The 19,724-nt window shown below is 29.6% G+C and overlaps 2 protein-coding genes across 2 annotated transcripts in view; both read left to right on the top strand.

The window, feature by feature from the left end:
- LOC107171764 (tachykinin-like peptides receptor 99D) overlaps positions 1 to 19,724 on the top strand; it is a 225,646-nt gene that overhangs the window by 73,339 nt on the left and 132,583 nt on the right. Inside the window, exon 2 of the mRNA XM_089226839.1 lies at positions 821 to 1,230. Coding sequence (XP_089082965.1) covers positions 836 to 1,230 — 395 coding nt within the window. The 5' untranslated portion in view covers positions 821 to 835. The remainder of the gene's footprint in view (positions 1 to 820; positions 1,231 to 19,724) is intronic.
- Positions 8,513 to 9,806, top strand: LOC149055956 (zinc finger MYM-type protein 1-like). Its single transcript, XM_089226382.1, has 2 exons — positions 8,513 to 9,355; positions 9,420 to 9,806. The coding sequence occupies exons 1-2, from the start codon at positions 9,281 to 9,283 to the stop codon at positions 9,738 to 9,740; spliced, it is 396 nt and encodes a 131-aa protein (XP_089082508.1). The 5' UTR covers positions 8,513 to 9,280; the 3' UTR covers positions 9,741 to 9,806.

Here is a 19,724-nt window from a genome sequence, read left to right as displayed (position 1 = left end):
ACCAAAGTCTAACAAATTCAAAAAATTACTTAGAAAAATCTAGCAATTTACTAGCAATATTTTGATATCACTTTCGTGCCGATCGAACAATGTGCCGGCACTGAGTCAAGTTGGCACCGGCATATTTAAATTTTGATTTACACTTAAATGAGATTCTAGCTAATTCCTATCAATTTTTTGATATTATAATTATAATCCTAGCGTAGTGTGCGGTGCCAAAATAATCGAAATAATATGATAGGTAGTTATTTAAATCTTAGTAATTAATCTGCAGTATATTGAACAATGATGAATAAAATGTCACTGCGTCAAATATTTTATTAGACCGATAAAAAAAAATGAGGATTTTTGCGATTTAGATGATTTCTTTTTAATATTTCAAACTGATATTAATTGTTGTGCTTAAATAGTTTAAAAAGTTTTTGTAAGTAAATTAGATACAATAATGGTTTTCCGAGTGCTATGTTTATCATAACAACTAATAATGTGATATAACAACGTTCAAAAAACGAAACGTATGTAACTTCATTACGTTAGCATGAGCTTGAAGGCAATGAAAGTAATGATAACGTGTCTTAGCATCCAGTCCAATTGAATCAATTCCAAAGATTTCATAAAAATAAAAAATAAAAATACCATGCATCATGAAGCAGGTTAGCCTACTAACTATCAGATACTTATCAAAAAATCGTTCGTCTATATATTATTATAAAATAACTGCTTTCCCTTTGGCCAAGGATCGTGTAGGGATGTACGTACGCATTTGGTTATCTGAAGTGTCACACAAAAATATTAATTTTTGGAATTCGGTTGCACGTAGGTTACGGAACGGGCCATGAACGGTTCGGATTTTGGCGGAGTCAACTCGACCGACAACGGAACCGATGGCGTGGCGTGGCCGGATAGCAACCAATTCGAGTTGCCGTGGTGGCACCAGCTGGCATGGACGGTGCTGTTTGTGCCCATGATAATGGTGGCCACTGGCGGAAACCTGATCGTCATATGGATTGTCATGACCAACAAACGAATGCGGAACGTGACAAACTACTTTCTGGTGAACCTGTCCATAGCGGATGCCATGGTATCGACACTCAACGTGTCCGTAAACTTTAGTTATATGCTGACCAGTAACTGGACGTTCGGTACGGCCTATTGCAAGATCAGTCAGTTCGTGGCCGTGCTGTCCATATGCGCCAGCGTGTTCACTCTGATGGCCATTTCTATCGACAGGTACGTATCTGATGTAATATTATCACTGCTTTTTGTGAAGTAATTCACTCAAATGTCCCTCGAATCTAACACCTACCAATATTTTTACCGGATATTCGGTTTTAAATATTATATATAATTTATTTTATATAAATTTAAAAAATATTATTTATTTATAATGAGGGGGGGGGGGGAATAAATAGTTCTACTTTAAACCTATAATGAATGTTGGAAAGTGATTTAAACGAGAGTTTGAAACATCTTAACCAATATCTTAAACAATGTATGTATGCTTGAAAAACACATGAAATTTACATTTTAGGTTTAGGTATTGTATATAAAATAACTTTAATCGTGGTTAACTCAGGTCGATCACAGATGATGTAATAATATAAATAATCTAGTAATAATAATTATTGATTTGCATAGAATTAAAATAATATAAACATCATGTTTTATAAGTTAATACTCATATTACATAATTTGATCAACTACTTATAAGCTAAGATTTAAGTTGAATTTTTTTGATTATAATAATAATATTAATATCCTAAATAGATAATTACAATAAAAAATATAGTTTGATATACATAATAATAAACAGTTAAATAGGTGGTCTCGTCATTAAGGTTTTGCGTAAAAATTCCCATTTTTCTGTCATTTTTTTTTTTGTTTTTCTCGATTTTTTTGAAAAATGTTGGAAAATGTTTACTATTTACTTCTATAATGCACCAAGGATATTCACTTTTACATCGTAAACCACCCCCAAAGTTTGAAATTGAAGCATTATTCCGACTAGTTATGCTGAACATCGACATAAAAAAAAAACACATCATTGTAAAATCAATACATTCATCACTTCATTCAGAATTTAAAATCACGAAAATTCGCAAATTATTTTAATCTTTAAATTCATAAAGTATTTTTCTTTTATATCTAAGATTTGAAAATTTAATACAAGGCTTATAATATATTTTTACAATAGCAGTTGAAAAATAAAAGAAATATATTATAACCACAATTTTTTTTTACATGTATTCAAATTTTAATTTTGACAAAATACGTAAAAATCACGAAAATTCGCAAATTATTTTAAGCTAGAAATTCATAAAAAATTTTCTTTTTAAATCTAAGATTTGAAAATTTTTAATAATCTATAATATATCCTAGACAGATAAACCGTCTCCGTTCAGAATCGTTTTTCGTATACAATGATAACTATCATTGCATTCAAATTTAACCTACCCTAGTCAGAGGTCCACCCTACCCCCTAATGTACAGCAAAGCAATAACCCACTTTTTTATACATATAAATAGATAGCTGTATTACCCGGCGTTATCCTGGGAAAAAATAGTGATTTATACTGTAAGTGATAGTTGCTTTCTTTCGTCGAATTTTTCATTTTGATAACGCTAAGACACATGTGCAGATGACAACTCTCTCTATCTGATGCATATTACGTACAAATTACATGCGCAATAAAATAAAAAATAAAACGAAAGAAAGCAGTGAATACAACATAATATCTAAATTGAAATAGGCTGTCAACTAATAAAACCCTTACCTCGTGTTTTATATTAAACTTAAAAAAAACTACGTTTTTTGAAAAGTAATTTTTATTATTATGGAAAAATACTACATAACTACCGATTAACCAATATTTCTTTATAATTAATATTATTAGTTTTTCATCAGGGGCATATATGTATAAGTTTGTCTGAGCTCACGCCGGAGCAGGCAACTTAAAATTGTCCATGAGTGAAGCAGGGATCGCTGATGTCAATTCCTGCAACTTTCATTGTCTGTTCTTGTGCCTTATTAATTGACATAGTAAAATAAAGTTTAACGGGTCATTGGACACGTTTAAATTTCGAATGGATACTCGTTTGTTATTATTGGTATTCTTGGGATATATACAATTTGACCACTCACTGAGCCGGTAAGAATTTCTGCTTCAATAAGGTTTTTTTTTCAAAGATAATATTTTGAATCTTGTTTTATTGCACAATTTGGGAGCATTTAAATTTCGTATGAGAATAATAAACGCACCAATTTTTAAATCAAGTTTGTGTGGAGGGATACCTGATGGATTTAATGAGTTAAGAAATTCATTCGGGATATTTATAGCTTCATCTTGATTAGTAAGTTTATCTATAGAAATATAGTTTTTTTTAATAGCTTTGAACATGGAAAGAACTTTTTCGTTTCGTTTTCGAACTGTAGTGATTGTGGAAACCCAGAATGCTTACCATGTTGCCAAATCTACGTAGCAGGCAATTATTTATAAGAATTTATAACTTCTTTGTTTATTAAGTTAGAGAATCAATCAAATGCCATAAACCGTCTCCGTAATGAGCTTTTGTATTTAAAAACAAAAATCATGGATTTAGTAGACACCGACAACGATCAATCAGATAACATAGAAATTGATACGCCGGAGGTAAGACAAAAAATACCACCTCTCTATGTTTACGATATCACAGATTATATTCACTTTCGTGACACATTAACACCAATGATAATAGATGAGTTTAGCATAGCCAACAAAAATACTGTCTTGAGACTTAATCTCACATCGGTTGATGACTACCGCACTGTCACTAAATATTTTACCGAAATTAAAATAAAATATCACACGTATCAACTTCCAGAAGACCGAAACTTATCCATCATAATTAGAAACCTTCCCACATCTATACCTAAAGAACAAATCTTTAATGCAATTACAGATTTAAATTTCACTGTTGTCTATGTAACTCGTCTCCAAAATAAACATAAATCTCCCATACCGATTGTAGTGGTACTACTCAAAAAAACGGCAAAAAATATATTTTTGGTAGATCGTCTACTAAACTGTATTATTTCTATCGAAAACCGTAAAACTGATTTTAACATACCTCAATGCAAAAATTGTCAAAGATTCCAGCATACCAAAAACTTCTGTAAGCTTCCGCCCAGATGCGTAAAATGTTCGGCAGATCATCAATATTCCGCCTGTACAAAAGACTCATCTACCTCCCTACCTGTGTAAATTGTCTAGGGAATCACCCAGCCAATTACCGAGGTTGCGCAGCTTATAAACTTTAAAAAAAATAAATCTCGTCAAACAAAATCAAAAAACTCTACTACCCATAAACAGTCTGATACCGAAGTTAATATATATAGCAACATTCACCCATCCACGTCACGAATTGTTACATCTAATCACCTCTCTAAGAATAGCACAAACCCACCTGTCTTCAGTAATAACAACAAACAGTCCTATGCTGAGATAACAAAAACAAATACCTACAAACACCAGCAACCACCTCCCTTCCAACCAAATATCCAAAGCGAGCTTCTGCAGTTACTAATGCCTACCATAAATTCTCTATTGCAAGAAATTATAAAAAAAGTCATCGAATATATTCCAACGTTATTAAATCAAGTAAATGGCAGTCAACTTCAATAATATTAATAATGCAAATTTAGTTGTCATAAATTTGAATGCCAATGGACTTAAACAAAATAGAAATACTTTTGCTGCATTTTTGAACACCCACAATGTAGATATAGCCTGTATAAGCGAAACGCATTTAATTAATACAGATAAAATAAAATTTAATGGCTATGTCACTTTTCGCAAAGACAGATTAGCAGTTCAACCTTCAGGCGGCGTAGCTATTATAATTAAATCTAAAATAAAACACCATCACACTTTTATAACTGTTCTACAATCACTGGTAGCAGTGGCAATTACTATATCTATCAACAATGTAATTATAACTCTAATTAGCGCATATCAATCACCAAGTTTTATAATGTACACAAATGATTTCGAAAAAATTCTTTGCAGTTTTCAAAAAGTAATGATTATTGGTGACCTGAACTTCAAACATACCACTTGGAACTGCAAAACGACAAACCAAAATGGTCGTAAATTACATAAATACCTTTCAAATACTTCAAAAATTATCTCTTCACCCGACTCCCCCACGTATTATCCATCCGACCAAAATAGAAATCCGGACATACTAGACGTAATTTTATTAAAATCAATACCTCTATCAATTCATCAAGAGCCTCTATTTGAATTTGACTCAGACCACCTGCCTGTAAAAATGACAATAGGAGCGCCATAAGTGTATCTACAAAATCACCTAAACTTATAAACGGCAAACCAAACTGGGAAAAATTTAAAACCTATATAACTCATACTATAAAAATCCCGAAAAACATAAATAACACTTCTGCAGCTGACGAAGCCACAAACCATTTCCAGGAAATTATCCATCTAGCAGCGTAACATTGTTCAAAACCGTCTTGTAACATATCCCAAAATTATACATTTTCTCAAACAATACCAACTTCTATTCTTAAATTGATAGAAATAAAACACCAAACCAGGAGACTGTGGCAGCTCCATAGGCGAACTGTAGACCGAAAAAATCTTAATTATCTCACTAAAAAAGTCAAAATTTTACTGGAAGAAAATAGAATAACTTCATACCCAAATTTCTTATCTACAATTCATCCTTCGGATTCAAATTTATGGCTCGCTACCAAACGTTTAATCAAACCAAACTCTGGTGTTATGCCTCCGTTAAAATCGGATAACGTCTACATAAATTCAAATGTTGAAAAATGCGAACTCTTCGCCAAAACCTTAGAAAATACTTTCTCGCCGAACAATGTGGTAGATACCGAAACAGAAACCGCGGTGTACAACAAACTAGCTTAACCAGATATTTTTCCACAAAACATACTTCCCTACACCACTTCTACCGAAGTTAATGAAATAATAAAAAGATTACCAAACAAAAAATTTCCAGGACACGATCTCATCACAAATGCTATATTTAAAAAAATCCTAAATACAGCAATCACATATCTGTCTATTTTATTCAATTCATTAATAAGAATCGGCCACTTTCCAACTGACTGGAAAAAAAGCCTCAATTATAATGATAAAAAAACCGGGAAAAGATAACACAAACCCTAACAGTTACCAGCCCTTAAGACTTAAGTCTACTATTTTCAGACTCCAAAATATTTGAAAAAATCATATACACCAGGTTAACAAAACATCTAGATGCAACTGAAGCCATTCCACATCATCAATTTGGTTTTAAACCGAAACACTCAACTATGCAACAACTCCTCTGCCTAACTGAACACATAAAAAATAATGGTTTTGAAGAAAAACTTCACACTGGTGCAGTTTTTTTAGATATTGCGCAAGCTTCTTATCGTGTCTGGCACGACGGCCTACTGTTCAAATTAAAAACTTTAAATACCCATCCTGCAATCTTTAATATAATTAAATCCTTCCTCTCTGACCGTTGTTTTACAGTTTGCATAAATGACACCAGTTCATAAATAAAAAAAAGTAACAGCTGGTGTTCCGCAAGGATCAAACATTTCTCCCCTGCTTTTTAATTTATATATCGCGGACTTTCCCACTACACCTAAAACAGAAGTTTCTTTTTACGCTGACGACAGTGTTGTCTATTCAAGCTCCAGTGACGTACACATTGCCAATAATAATATACAGTGCCACTTAAACAAAATAAAGTGCTAGGCGAAAAAATGGAAAATTATCTTAAACCCCTCAAAAAGTACAGCAGTATTATTTACACTTTGTAGCCCCAATAAATACCCCTCTCTCTTTAGTACTTAAGGGCGACTACATATCCTGGTCTCCAACTATAAAATATCTAGGTGTTATCTTAGATAAAAAATTAACTTGGAACCCTCACATTTCTTCAAAACTCCAACAAGGCTACCAACGACTCAAAATTCTTTACCCCTTAATCAACCGTCAAACCGCCTTAAGCTGGAAGTGCTCCATGCTTCTTTATAAGTAAATTCTACAACCATTAATACTGACACGGTACGCAGCAGCAGCCAGTACAGAGTACAGGCACCGCCGCGACCGATCTACGACTTTATCAACCACCACCACGGGTGACAACGACGCGACACCGTCGACTCTCCCTCCACGCCGGAAAGGCTAGGTGGGACGCGAAGACAAGTCGCGCCGGACGAGTACCGGCCGCCGACGGGCTCTCTCTCGTTCACCGACATCCGTGTGATATACGGTAATTACGTCGATCGTCGACACGACCCGCACGGACATAAAAGCCCGCAGGCTTTTTATTTTGTTCTACAACACACTGTCGTTGCATAGTTTTGTGTATTGTATATTTACCGTGTAATAGAGATTATCATATATAATAAATATTCATCAATATACGAGTTCAATTGAGGTCTGAGTTTATCCTACCCTACTCCACCACATATCGCTACCGGCCTATCACGGACACCTCGACACCGCCGTCGTAGCCGCGTCAATACTCTATGCTGCTCCCAGCTGGAGTAACTGTGCCAAAACTCACATAAATAAAATTCAAGTCTTCCAGTCCAAGATTCTACGCATAATATCCAACGCGCCGTGGTTCGTCAGAAACGAAGCACTTCATACAGACTTCAGACTCCCGATGGTTAAATCCTACATACAGTATCTCTCAATAAATTTTTTTAGCCAACTAAACAACGCCAAAAGTGCAAAATATTTCAAACTCAGCGATAATCCTACCTTCCGGCGTCTCAAGCGCGGACGTCCTCGTGATGCCCTTTCACAACACCAATAAGATATACAAAAAAAAAAAAAATATATATATATATACTTATAGATTAACTAATTATTATGATGTCATATTTTATTATTTATTTATTCATCTTTGTAATTTACTGTATATATTGTAATTAATTTACGCTTAACAATTTCATGATGTTAAAATTTTTTTATTATATCAATAAGTTCGATGACCTTGTATGTCAGAAACACTTTAAAATAAAAAAACAATAACCAACATATTAAAATTATTATATACTTGCGTATGGGGGGGGGGGGGGTCTCGGGTTTTATCCAATTTCGTTCTTAATCATTAAATTTGAGTAAAAACTTACACAAAATTCCAACTCCAACGGCTCTATAATATTATTTTATAAATTTTGACGCATCTGATGCGTTTGGTCAACGACTATAATATAATGTTATTCTACACATATGTACGGTTGGTTGATATAAACCACGCATAAAGGTACTACGTTTACGTATATACATTTATACAGAACTTACGTACACAACATAAATCTTAATATTGTTTAAATATTTCCGGTAGTACGCTTTATTAATATTTAATTCCGTTGACATCAAATGTATTATAATAATATAATATTATATATATATAATATTATTACGTTATATTCACTTATATCTGTATGTATATTGTTCGATAAGAAGGTACTATACAGGGGCGTATTTAGACCGGGGCCGCCGGGGCCTAGGCCCCGGGGCCCCCTAGGTGTGCCGAAGTCGGGGGCCACAGGACCTTTATTATTACATAAAAAAAAAATACTGAATATTTTTTTTAAAAATTATATTTACGTAGAAAAAAATTTGATCTAAAATATGTAACGAAAAAATATGTACAGCGCGGCGGTAACGTTCATTATCTTGACATCTTGTATATTACTATCGAAATTACCAGGTGGTCATCACGCCATCAAGCTATTTCTCCAATTCGATTTAATTTTTTAAATATTTTAAAAGCTTTAACAAAAATAATATTATTGTCTAAAAATAAAAACGAAATTTCAGAAGCTAAACAAATTGTAAAAAGTCTTGAAAATTTCAGCTTTGTATTAACGTTGGTATTTGTAAGTGCTATACTAAGAAAAGTAGATGGTGTCTCACAATTGTTACAACAGAGAGATATTGATCTTCACAAAGCTACAGGACTACTACAAACATTAACAAATAATTTGAAAATTATAAGAGGAAATTTTTCAGAATTTTTCACAGAAGCTACCAATCTTTCGAAAACATGGGGCATAACACCAACATTTAAAAACCAAAGGTATAGCAAAAAAAATAATTTTTTTTGATGAGCTTTGTGAAGACCAAAGATTAAAATCACCTGGAAAAAAATTTGAAGTTGAAATATTTAATATAACGCTTGATCGTAGTATCAACGAAATGGAACGTAGATTTCAAAGTTTTAATTACGTTTCTCACTTTTTTAAATGCTTGCAACCTATTTCATTATTAGAATTAAACGACGAGGAATTATACAAGGAAGCAGAAATACTACAAAAAAAGTATGACCACGATATTTCTCCAGACTTTGTTCATCAGATTCTATCTTTTCGATCATGTTTTAAGGATATAATATTGAACAAGTCAAAAACAACAAAAGAAATTGCAGAAATGTTATTAATTGAGCATTCTCCTCTTACAACAACATACCCTGATGTATGTACTGCTTTTATTTTGTATTTGACGTTACCCATTACAGTTGCAGCAGCAGAGCGATCGTTCTCAAAACTTAAAATAATAAAAAATTATTTACGGAGTACGATGGCAGAGGAACGACTGAGTGGTTTGGCAAATATTTCCATTGAGAATAGGCGGGCACGACAATTGAATTTAGAAGAAGTAATTGACAAGTTTGCTCAAATGAAGGCTCGAAAAGTTAATTTTTAAGTATAATACTAAAACATATTATACGTTTTTATTAATAAAATATGTAATAAATAATAAAATAAAAATATATTTTATAATTATTATTAGCTCATGAATCATTATTGAATAATTTATACTTGTATTATAGTTAAATTTCTGTGTTAAAGGGGGCCTCTGTCTCTTATGGCCCTAGGGCCACCAAGTTCCTCACTACGCCACTGGTACTATATCTTTTATTGCACGGTAGTCACGCATAATTCGATGTGTAAGTGTGATAATATTCACACGTAATGTATGTCCTTTAGAGTTTCCATGATTTATCAATATGTGGCTAATGGGGGGAGGTATTTATTACACCCACCCTTGAACTTTTTTTTATAACATAATTTTTTTTAACATAATATTATCATTGTATAGTTTATTTAAAATCACAGAGTCTGTTTCATGTTAAAAAATATAAAAATGTATGTAGTACTGTAGTAGTATGTATGTAATTTTATAGTTAGTAAAAATAAATAAACTTTACCTAAGAAATCAAAATGTATTGAAATATGTATAACATAATTGTGACAATTTGATTTCAAGTAGATTTCACGAAAAATGTATGTGTTATATAAAATAGAATGTTAGATAAATATACGAATATCGTTTTCAATTATCTTAATATAAATTTGTGTTATGCTCAACAGTTGATTTTTCTGGCAGTGTTTATTTGTGATAAGAAGTTATGATATAAAAATTGTTTTTATCACAAAAATGCAATGTTTTAATTCCATAATCATTATAATATGTCACTTAATATTCCTATTCGTCACCCTTAAATAAGCTTTAAGCCACTTTCGGTATAAACATATCAAAGAACCAATGGCAATGAGCTGTTGAATAATATTATTAACCTACATGGCTACATATTAAATGGTATAAACAAAAGCAATGAGTGAGTAGGTTGAGGAGAGGTTTATATGCCATCACCTCTAAGGCTACGTGATCGGCCCGACAGCATATATATATTAGAAAGTGGTAGTAAATCGGGTGTGTATCTTACCACAACACAAAGTATTCGTTTGTTATATATGTATTTACGATATATATTTACGGTATATATTAGTAGTATAATATATCGTTACGTTGACGTAATTATTTCCATTATAATTTATTATGTTGTATCCGTATAATATTTCATATAATTTACGGTTTTACCTATGTTTACTGCACAAGCCACCGCCATAGTGTCTAAAAATATTTTAATATACTACAAGGTTTTGGATCAGAAAATATCTTTGATTGATAAAAATTGATCTATTCAAGAGTATCATTACCACATATTTTGTAGAAACATATACATTTTATTATAGTCAACCACGGGAAAAACACGTTCCCTTTGCTAACACGAAATACTCTATTTTCTAAATTACCATAATTTAATTATATTTATATAATGTTTATAACTATTTTTTTATTATTTTTTAATAAATGATTTAAATAGATACCTAATCATACGTAATAATGCATACATATTTAAAAAAAAATTAAAGCACTATCATTATATTAAATTTACAAATTATAGAAGCAATTTAATCAGAGATTATGTATTAGATTTTAACAACTATAGTTTTTAATATCATAAATAAGTATTATTTATTTTGTACAATATTTTTACACGATTGATATAAAATAAATTGGTTGTCAATAACTATAATTGGAAAACAATAAGCTCAAGGAAATTGAAATTAACCAGCATTAAGACATATATGTTACACGCGACATACCAGTTATAAGTGAAAACACTCTTTCACTTATATTTTTTACAGTAGTTTAATTTTTGGATCTCATATATAGGAATCAACTACAAATTAAATATAATGATTGATGGTGATGGAATTATAATTATTAATTTGTTTAATCACAATAATTATCTCATAAGTTAAGACTCGTTAAAAATGTGAAACTTTGACATTCTGTTATTCAGTTTATAATGTGTTGATGGTAATACAGAGAAAGATATTATACCTACTATTAACCAACCGTTAAAAATAAATGATATCTTGGCAAAGATCCATTAAGATATCCAACCAATGAGGGACAAAATAAATATCTATCGCGTAAACTAAAAACTTAAATTCATGTTAATCGACTGAAAAGAAATATTGATTTTTTCAGCGATAAAAATAGAAAAATTTATTTTACAATATAACTTAGAAATTAGACGTTCACAGGACCATTAATTTGTTTCTTCTGTCTAGTGTTAATGCATATCTGGATGCAATTTAAAAGGCCTAAATGACGGATATTTTAATCTTTTTAAATAGCATATTATTAGTACGGTATTGTGAGACAATATACCTCGTGATATATTCACAATATGTTCCCAAACAAGCATATAGGGAAATGTATAAAAATAATTAAGTAGTGACCTAGCTACCGTATATATTTTTGAAAAAAGGTAGGTACACTATACTAATTTATGTTACGTACATGAAGTCCCCCCCTCCAGTAATTTTGACCTATCGACTGCGCACAAATTGTAAACAATTTTTTTAATATTCAATTTTTAAACATTTTATCTGTAAAAAAACAAAATTAGTGTTTATTTTATTTGTTTTTTTTTTTTTTTTGATTTCTAAGTTTTCTGTTGATTTACGAATTCTGGGTATTTACAATAGATTTATAATTGTTTACAATTTGTGCGGAGACGATAGGTCAAAGGGGGGGGGGGATTCATGTACGTATTTATGCTTTACCAAAACTACAACACCAAAGAAGAATTTAGTTTTTTGGAATAGTTTACTGCTGTATAATTCAACATTGTGGCAAGTTTCACGATAACATGATAATGGGTTATGTATTATTGATCCTTTGGTATATTCTAATAAGTAATGGAATCAAAATTATCATCACTGAGAAGATTCAAACACGATAGGTACCTGCTAGGTATAATATATTAAAATAAATACTTTTATCATAAATTCATTTAAACAAAGAAAAAGTAACATTTATGTGTAAAGTATAGACAATAATGATATACCTAGTATGTTTTATGACATATTATGTTAATACGAATTTTTAGAAATATATATATATATATAATACATTTTTATTTTACTTTACATACCAATTTTTATTATACCATACTAAATATATTTAAATACTTACGAAAGGAAATAAGATCGAAAATGTTATTACTTGCCGATAAATCATAGGTATTATAATATATTGGTATATGACTAGTTATATCAAAACTTATATTTATAGTAGGATACGTATACCTAATTTTAAACAATCATTAAACTATTGACCTACTTGTATCATCATCCATAACATGTTATTATATTTTGTATCGAAATATGAAGTTCATACAAATATACAATATTTATGTTTGTTTTATGAAAGAAAACAAATATTAGTAAGTGTTCACCTATTGAAGTGTGTTCGATGTATGATGCACGAAACTTACACTATTCGAAGATAATAATTGCATTCTGATCGAATATTTTATAATATATTCTACGTTTATAAATCGAATTAGTGTATTTATTATTCGGAACAGCGTATAATGTATTATTGCGTTAACGTATTATGTTTCAAAAACAGAATTCGTCTGATAAGCAAAAGTGCAGCACAGCTAGAGAATATTAAAAACGTGATATTAATCGTGTTACAATATTATAAGCTTATATTCATCACCACTTATATATATTAACTTCGTTAATATAATCGATCATATTTTGTTTCAAAAAATATATAATGTAATAAGTATGTCATGTCTAAAGCCATTCAAAATTAATGGCTTATAAAAAGTGGAGCAATCAGGGTAGAGCCAAAAGAACAACTATTTTATTTGTATTAGGGCAGGTTTAGGTTAGGTTTAGGCTTCAACAATTATTATTATTCAGTAGTAGTAATTTTTTTAGTGAGTATACGCTTAAATGTGTTTGATATGTACTCGCCCCCCTCCCCTATATGTCCTTCGTGTCTTATCAGTGACATATAATATGATTTCCCACAATGTTTATAAATAGCTCTATGGCCAGGATACTGCAGGTATATTGTATAATAGATAATAGATATTAATGTCTAATTACAGTGTAGTTCATTCATATATTATACTAAAATACCTTTAGTATAACTGTATAAGGTATAAGCAACTGTTTTCATTATGGAAACCGTTAAATCGATAAGGTTTCTAGATTTTTTGTTTTTAATTATTTATTTAATTGGTTTATAGAATAAATGCATTTCCATATGCGTATACCCGCGTATCATGTGTTATTCTATAAGTATACGCACTTACAGAAAAACAGAGAAGTGGGTATACGCCCCACTGGCCACTACACCACTAGACTAGTGCTATTTTATAAAATAACATTAATAATACTTTTGTTTTCAACATCCTTATCAGGTATTGTGACAACTACTGACAAGTTATAAAATGATACCACATTGAGTGCATTTAAATATCAAATATCAGACATTAAAAGTATAGGATGTTGGAACTAAAACATTTTAATACTATGTATACCCTAGGGTTGTCCCCTCTCCGGGTTTCGACCGGATACTCAGGTTTTACAAATAAATCTACAAATTATTCTCCGGGTTATCGTAAAATTAGTTCTAATTGTGTCTAATATGTTCTAATATTGAAAATTAAAAAAAAATTAAGGAACGATTTTAAACTTAAATAAACATATTTTGTACTTTTCAACATCTAATAAAATATGTGATTAAATTAACTTTTTTTTTTAAATTGTTATACCTTTTATTAATTATATTTTAAATTTTATCTGTTATACGCATAGGTATACCTAATATAGTATAATTTTATATACCTTTTTTTTGCTTATCAGCCTATTTCGTCTCCCGGTCTGCCATCTTTCATAGGTGGCAACCCTATGTAGGTATACCTAATAATTTTTGTCAATATGCTTAAAATAATAAAATGAAAACATTTTACTAAAGTTGTTAACTATTTTCCGATGTTTTTTATAGTTTAACACACTTAACATTATTAACATAGTCTTTTATTATGTAAGTTACATAATGTAACACAAAATATATTCAATTGCTACTAATTGAGATTCTCTGTCCGATGTTGGTACAACATTACTCATTACTATTTACTACTACTGCTTTTACAAAGGAGGACACGGGCCACTAAACGCAATCATCACTCCTCTACAGTGTCACCAATTTTTTTAGCGTCGTGTTCACGAGTAATATATAGCTTTTTTACAGGGATAATGACATTATGTGTATTTTAATTACACGAAAGAAAATTATATTTTACGTATTCGGACTAAAGAAACTGCACAAATTAGATAATATAATACCTAAAAATAATACGTGACTAAAATCAAAGAATACGTGGGTATACTTTGATTAGTACATTGAATAAACAATCGTCAATCAACCGTACATCAGTACATTGTAGTATCAATCCTAATATATTGCACACTAAATATTTCAACGTTAAATTAATTAATTTGTAAATAGTCCTTAAAATATACTACTTGATCATACTTCGGTAAAAAAATTTAAATAAGTTGAAAAATTCAAATGTCTATAAATAGCACTAGAAGAACCAAAATATTTTTCATAATTATTATTTGTCTAGAATTACATTCATAAATATTTAGTAAAAATTTGAATTCCTAAAATCAGTCATTTTGAATCAGAAAAAAACAAAATTAGATTTTGTCAAAAGCTGTTTCCTTGCATAAACATTCTAGTTTTTTCTCAATTATTTTGAAAAGCACTGGAAATTTTTGATCTCAAAGAATCTTAACTGTATTTAATTGTTTACCAAAATCGACCTTAAAGATGAAGATTTATTTCGTTCCAAAAGGTGGTGACAGACACACACACGAACAAAAAAATAAAATAAACAAATAAAAATAAATACTGTATTGTAAAAGCAATCGCTCCACTCTGAATCTAAATCCTCTTCATTGTTTATGATATACAGACACAAAAAATTTAAAACAATTATTCACATTTTAATGAGAAATTTAATTTTTGAATATTATAGCTTCTATATCAAGTTTAATATTCATTACTGATAAACTCAATTAGATTTTTCATTTATAATTTCAACCAAGATTTGTTTTATTACTGTAAGCGCTGAAAATTATATCTCAAAACCAATCGTTCAATTAACGGCTATTTAAGTAGTACAAACTGTAACATTGTCTTAAAATAATGAAAGACCATTTTGTTCTTTAATTTTTGTGATCATTTATTGCTACCATTTCGGTATTTGCAATCCACAAGTTGGAAACCACTTGCACAGATCATCGCACTATCTCCTCCTAACCTAACCTGTAAGAAATTCAAAACTTTTTTTGTTCACTGACATTATAAGATTAATATTATATAGATGACGATCGTTATAAAAATTGTCTAATAAGTTTATATTGTATGATTGATATAAATAAACAATATTTAATTAGTGTGATTATAACTCAAGGGGATCGAATTCGGTGCGTCATTAATAGTTCAAAAACTCACCTTACAGAAACAAATAAAACATTCACACACTGTAGAATAGTTTGAATTTTTTTTTTTTTCTATTTTTTAAATACGAAAACATTTTGCAGGTCAGATTAAAGCTTGATTTTCAAAAAAAAATCATAATCATTTTAATTTATTTTTTCATAATCTTTTTTCCATAACAATTTAATTCAAAATAAAAATCCGAGTATTTATCCGACCTATAAAAACTTCTTATCTTTCAGATAAAAAAATAAATGATTTAAATCTGGCATATCAACGAGTCATAAGAGTTTTTCAGTAACAGCAATCAGCAATTTGTTCATCAAAAATTCAGTAGGTAGGTACCAAATATCTAGAGTGTAATTATTATCTAATTAGGTACGTATATTATTAAGTGAGGGGAATTTGAGAAGTCATTGTAACGCAATTCCTCCTCAGTTGCGATACCACACAAAAATAAGGTATATTTTTTAGTATTAATCAATTAAATCTTCATAAATAATTGCACTTTTTCGTGTTAAAGCGTAGTTCATCTGAACATAATTTCTGTGAGATACAATGGATGTTTAAAACAAATTTAAATATATATATATATATATATTTTTTATGAAGACACTTGAAATATTTAGAGTTTTTGTTGCTTAAAATGCTACTCAATTCAAATGTGTAACTAAGATAAATTATATGCACCAAATGTAATTACCTACACTTACGAGCTACGGGTTTAAATTACATTTAAACGAATAATCACTTAAAATGCAAATTTGTACCACAAACATGAAAACATGTAATTTCAACAATCTTAGTGACTTTTAAAAAAAAATAAATCCATCGTCATTTGTCAGTATTTAAAATGATAAAATGTTCATTTCGATTGTAAATTAAAAATTAAATTAATTTTATATTTTTAGCTGTGTATTTATTTATACAATTAAAAGCTCATATAAATATTTATGTTTCAAACAAATAATAATAACGATAGTATTAACATTAATTATGCAATAATACTCACAAATATTTTTAAAATATACCAATTAACTCTTAGAACTTTACAAATGTATTATTAGTTTTATGAATTAGTATAACCAAATAATAAATCATGATAATAATATAAAAATTAATAAACCATAAATTAATAATGGTTTTTACAACTGATTGTTTCGAAATTTTAACCGTAATTAAAAATACTACAATGCTTTAATATATTATTTAGTTATTCTAGATGAGCGTTTAATTTTATATTAAAAATAGATACACATTTATAAAGTTTTATAAGGTTAAATGCGTCGCTACTGTTGTGAAGTCAAACCACTTACATACACAATTATTTAAATTCCACATAAATTACTAAAAACAGTTCCCTTTTGAGATTCATCAAAGATTTACATAACTAGCGAACCACCCATTTCGACTTACAACGATAGTTTAAGTCACGTCTGCAGTGGTCTAATGATGAATATCGTTAAATATACTGTTTCTTTGTTATAAGTTTCGCAATATTATGTATATATGTATTAGCCACACTCCGGGTTCCTATGTAATAAAAACTACGAAATTCATGCTGACCACGAACCTGGGTCATTTCCATTTATTATCTAATAACATCATCTAAAATGTCCCAAAAATAAAAAATAATCTGTTGATCGATAATCATAAAAAAAAAATCGTCAGCCAAATTGTTTTATATCATTATACATGTAACGTGCCGATGACTTTTGATGTGTCTAACGATCACTATTATTATTATAAAATCATATAGTTGCCAAGGAATAATATTATTATAATATAAAAAGAATATAAAAGTTAACATGTAGGAACCTACTTATTATCCACTTTTGGCAAATACTTTATTTTACACTATGGTATCGAGTGTACTTCGTCGTAGAGTAAGTATTAAATCACTATAATGGATGTGATAAATTTGAATTAAATTATACCCCAATGAATACGAAAAACAATTTATTATAAACGAAGCTGGCGAATAGTGGTCCGGAACGTCATTTTACGTGGCTAAAACTATTAATTTAAAATTTTAATTTTAATGTTTTTTTTTAATAAAATCATTATCTACGCATCCTAGGGGATACTATACTGGGATAGTGATACAGAGTTACAACCTTTTAGGTCCAATTTCACGAAAACAGAAGCATATCGCTCGCAAGATATTTTCTTATTTCTATCTCTATCGCGTAGTATTTCGATGTTTTACGGTCGTAGTATAAATATTTTTAGTATTATCAATACTGTTAATATAAATCATGAGTATTCTTGAGACTTGAATAATACAAAAGACTTAAAATATATTTTGATTTTTTTCCTATTTTATATCGTATACTACAAATATTAAAAATCGATTTTGATCGTTTTTTATTCGTTAAAGAGTGTCACTTAAAATTACGCAATTTTATCATTTGTAGAACAAATGAAAGTTTTAGGGTAAGTTCTTAGCTATTCAAAAGCCAACGTTTATTTTTGTGCTATTTATTGATCTCGGAGTATTAACACTATTCTTATGAAACAAAATTGGATTATAGCGAAAACCGGTATTTTGACAATATAATATAATACAATAATCATAATATATATTATTATATTTTACTTTGATACAATTTTAATTTTTCAACATGAAGAATACTAGAAACTCTACTTGGTGATGATGTGACCTCTTTAAAATTTTAGAAATCACTTCTTTGTCCATGTTGTTGAAATTTACTATTTGCAGCATATAAGATTTCAGAAGAGTCATGTTCGAAGATGTTATCAAATTGTTTATTTTTCGGCGTTTAGTCCGTTCGGAATACTCCATAAACATTTTAACAGGAAAACCAATATTGGCAGAATTCAAAATTAAAGTTCGAGGTATAAGTGGACCCAGTGGAAGAATTTTTAATATAATAGAATTAAGCCACTCAGTGTTCATGGTATTAAATTTATAAAATTTCTTGTACGATTTTAACAATTTTCGAGATAGCACTAACGAACAATTTACGGTTTCACTTTCAAATAATGGTGTAATGCTATATGTATATGTACTATCCCAAGTATAACTGTTGCAACGTTTTTGTATGAAATTAAGTATTAATTAAAACGACAGACGTTGATTTCAATAACATCATGAATCAAAAAAATTGTATCGTTATTATTTTTTGAATTAAAAGAAAAAATGTATAGGTATTCTAATCTACACGTTTAAAATATTTAAAATTATTACAGCCAATAATTTTATACATTTTACTAGGTATCGCAGAAAATTCCGATTTCGTGACAACTCTATATTGTAGGATATTATATCAAAGTAAGATTATGCAGAGCTTATCACAAAGATATTGTTATGCAATATTGAAGGTAAAATTTTCATAATATCATCTTGATGTATCATGCATACGTTTTCATCTGAATTAACCATAACTAACTTAAAGTCTACTAGTTGTCATGTTAATAGTTTCAACAATATGATCCTCCAAGGAATTATATTTACTCAAGCGCACGAGTAATACATTACAAACATGGACATTC

The sequence above is a fragment of the Diuraphis noxia genome, unplaced genomic scaffold (genome assembly GCF_037042655.1).
Source record: "Diuraphis noxia isolate RWA-SAM2 unplaced genomic scaffold, SU_Dnox_SAM2 contig0004, whole genome shotgun sequence".
Lineage (NCBI taxonomy): Eukaryota > Metazoa > Arthropoda > Insecta > Hemiptera > Aphididae > Diuraphis > Diuraphis noxia.
This window is presented reverse-complemented; position numbering and strand designations above follow the sequence as displayed.